The 1,038-nt window shown below is 42.3% G+C and overlaps 1 protein-coding gene across 1 annotated transcript in view; it reads left to right on the top strand.

The window, feature by feature from the left end:
• LOC109832503 (L-ascorbate oxidase-like) overlaps positions 460-1,038 on the top strand; it is a gene marked incomplete at its 3' end in the record, with an annotated part of 1,230 nt that continues 651 nt past the window's right edge. The window contains exons 1-3 of the mRNA XM_020399855.1: positions 460-646; positions 754-846; positions 975-1,038. The exon at positions 975-1,038 is cut by the window's right edge and continues 131 nt beyond it. Coding sequence (XP_020255444.1) covers positions 461-646; positions 754-846; positions 975-1,038 — 343 coding nt within the window. The remainder of the gene's footprint in view (positions 647-753; positions 847-974) is intronic.

Here is a 1,038-nt window from a genome sequence, read left to right as displayed (position 1 = left end):
TTTGAGGGGTTAACTCATTTTAATCCCTCTAGAGGGGTTAGCTTAACCCTTCTATATTTTTTATGTTTGACAAATTATGGAGGGTTAACTCACTTCAACCATTGTATGGATCTTTTTATGTTTGGCGGGTTAAAAAGGGGTTAAGTCTCCTTAACCGCTCACTTAACCCTTTACTAAACGGTACCTTAATTAATTACTAGCTAACAACATACATAGTAATTAATTAATTACTAGCTAACAACATACATAGTAATTAATTAATTACTAGCTAACAACATACATAGTAATTAATTATTTTTAATTAAAATCTTACCCCCATCGTGACCACTATAAGAAGCCAACACACAACCCTCAAAGAGATAAATTAAACAGCAGCTATGGCTTCTCTCTGTTCCCTCCCCCACCTCCTCCTCCTCCTCCTCCTCTTCTTCTCCGTCGACGCCAAAATCCACCACCACCGATGGACCGATGGGAGATTGCTTACAAATTCAAGTCCCCCGATTGCTTTCAGAAGCTTGCGATCACGATCAACGGCGAGTCCCCCGGCCCCACAATCTACGCTCAGCAGGGCGACACGGTCGTCGTTGAGGTCAAGAACGGGCTCCTTACTGAGAATACCGCCGTTCACTGGCACGGCATTCGTCAGGCAATAGTCGCCGTCTTCTTTTTTTTTCTTTTTTTTTCAGTCATTATCTTTTTAATAATGAAACAGGGACACCTTTATTAAAAACTTGTTTAATTTCCTCTTGACAGATCGGCACGCCATGGAGTGATGGGACGGAGGGGGTCACCCAATGCCCGATCACACCCGGAGACACCTTTACGTACAAGTTCGTAGTTGATAGGGTAAGTGTACTAGCTAGCACGTATATGTATAAATTTTACTCACTCGGTCCAATTAATGGAGACGGAAATTAAGACTCTTGGACTAATTAAAATCTCGAATGATATTTAATTTGGATACGTTGGATCAGCCCGGAACCTACATCTACCATGCGCATTACGGTATGCAAAGGTCCGCGGGGCTCTACGGTATGA

Source organism: Asparagus officinalis, chromosome 3, assembly GCF_001876935.1.
Source record: "Asparagus officinalis chromosome 3, Aspof.V1, whole genome shotgun sequence".
Lineage (NCBI taxonomy): Eukaryota > Viridiplantae > Streptophyta > Magnoliopsida > Asparagales > Asparagaceae > Asparagus > Asparagus officinalis.
Note: the sequence above shows the minus strand (reverse complement) of the source record. Positions and strands in the feature narration are given on the sequence as shown.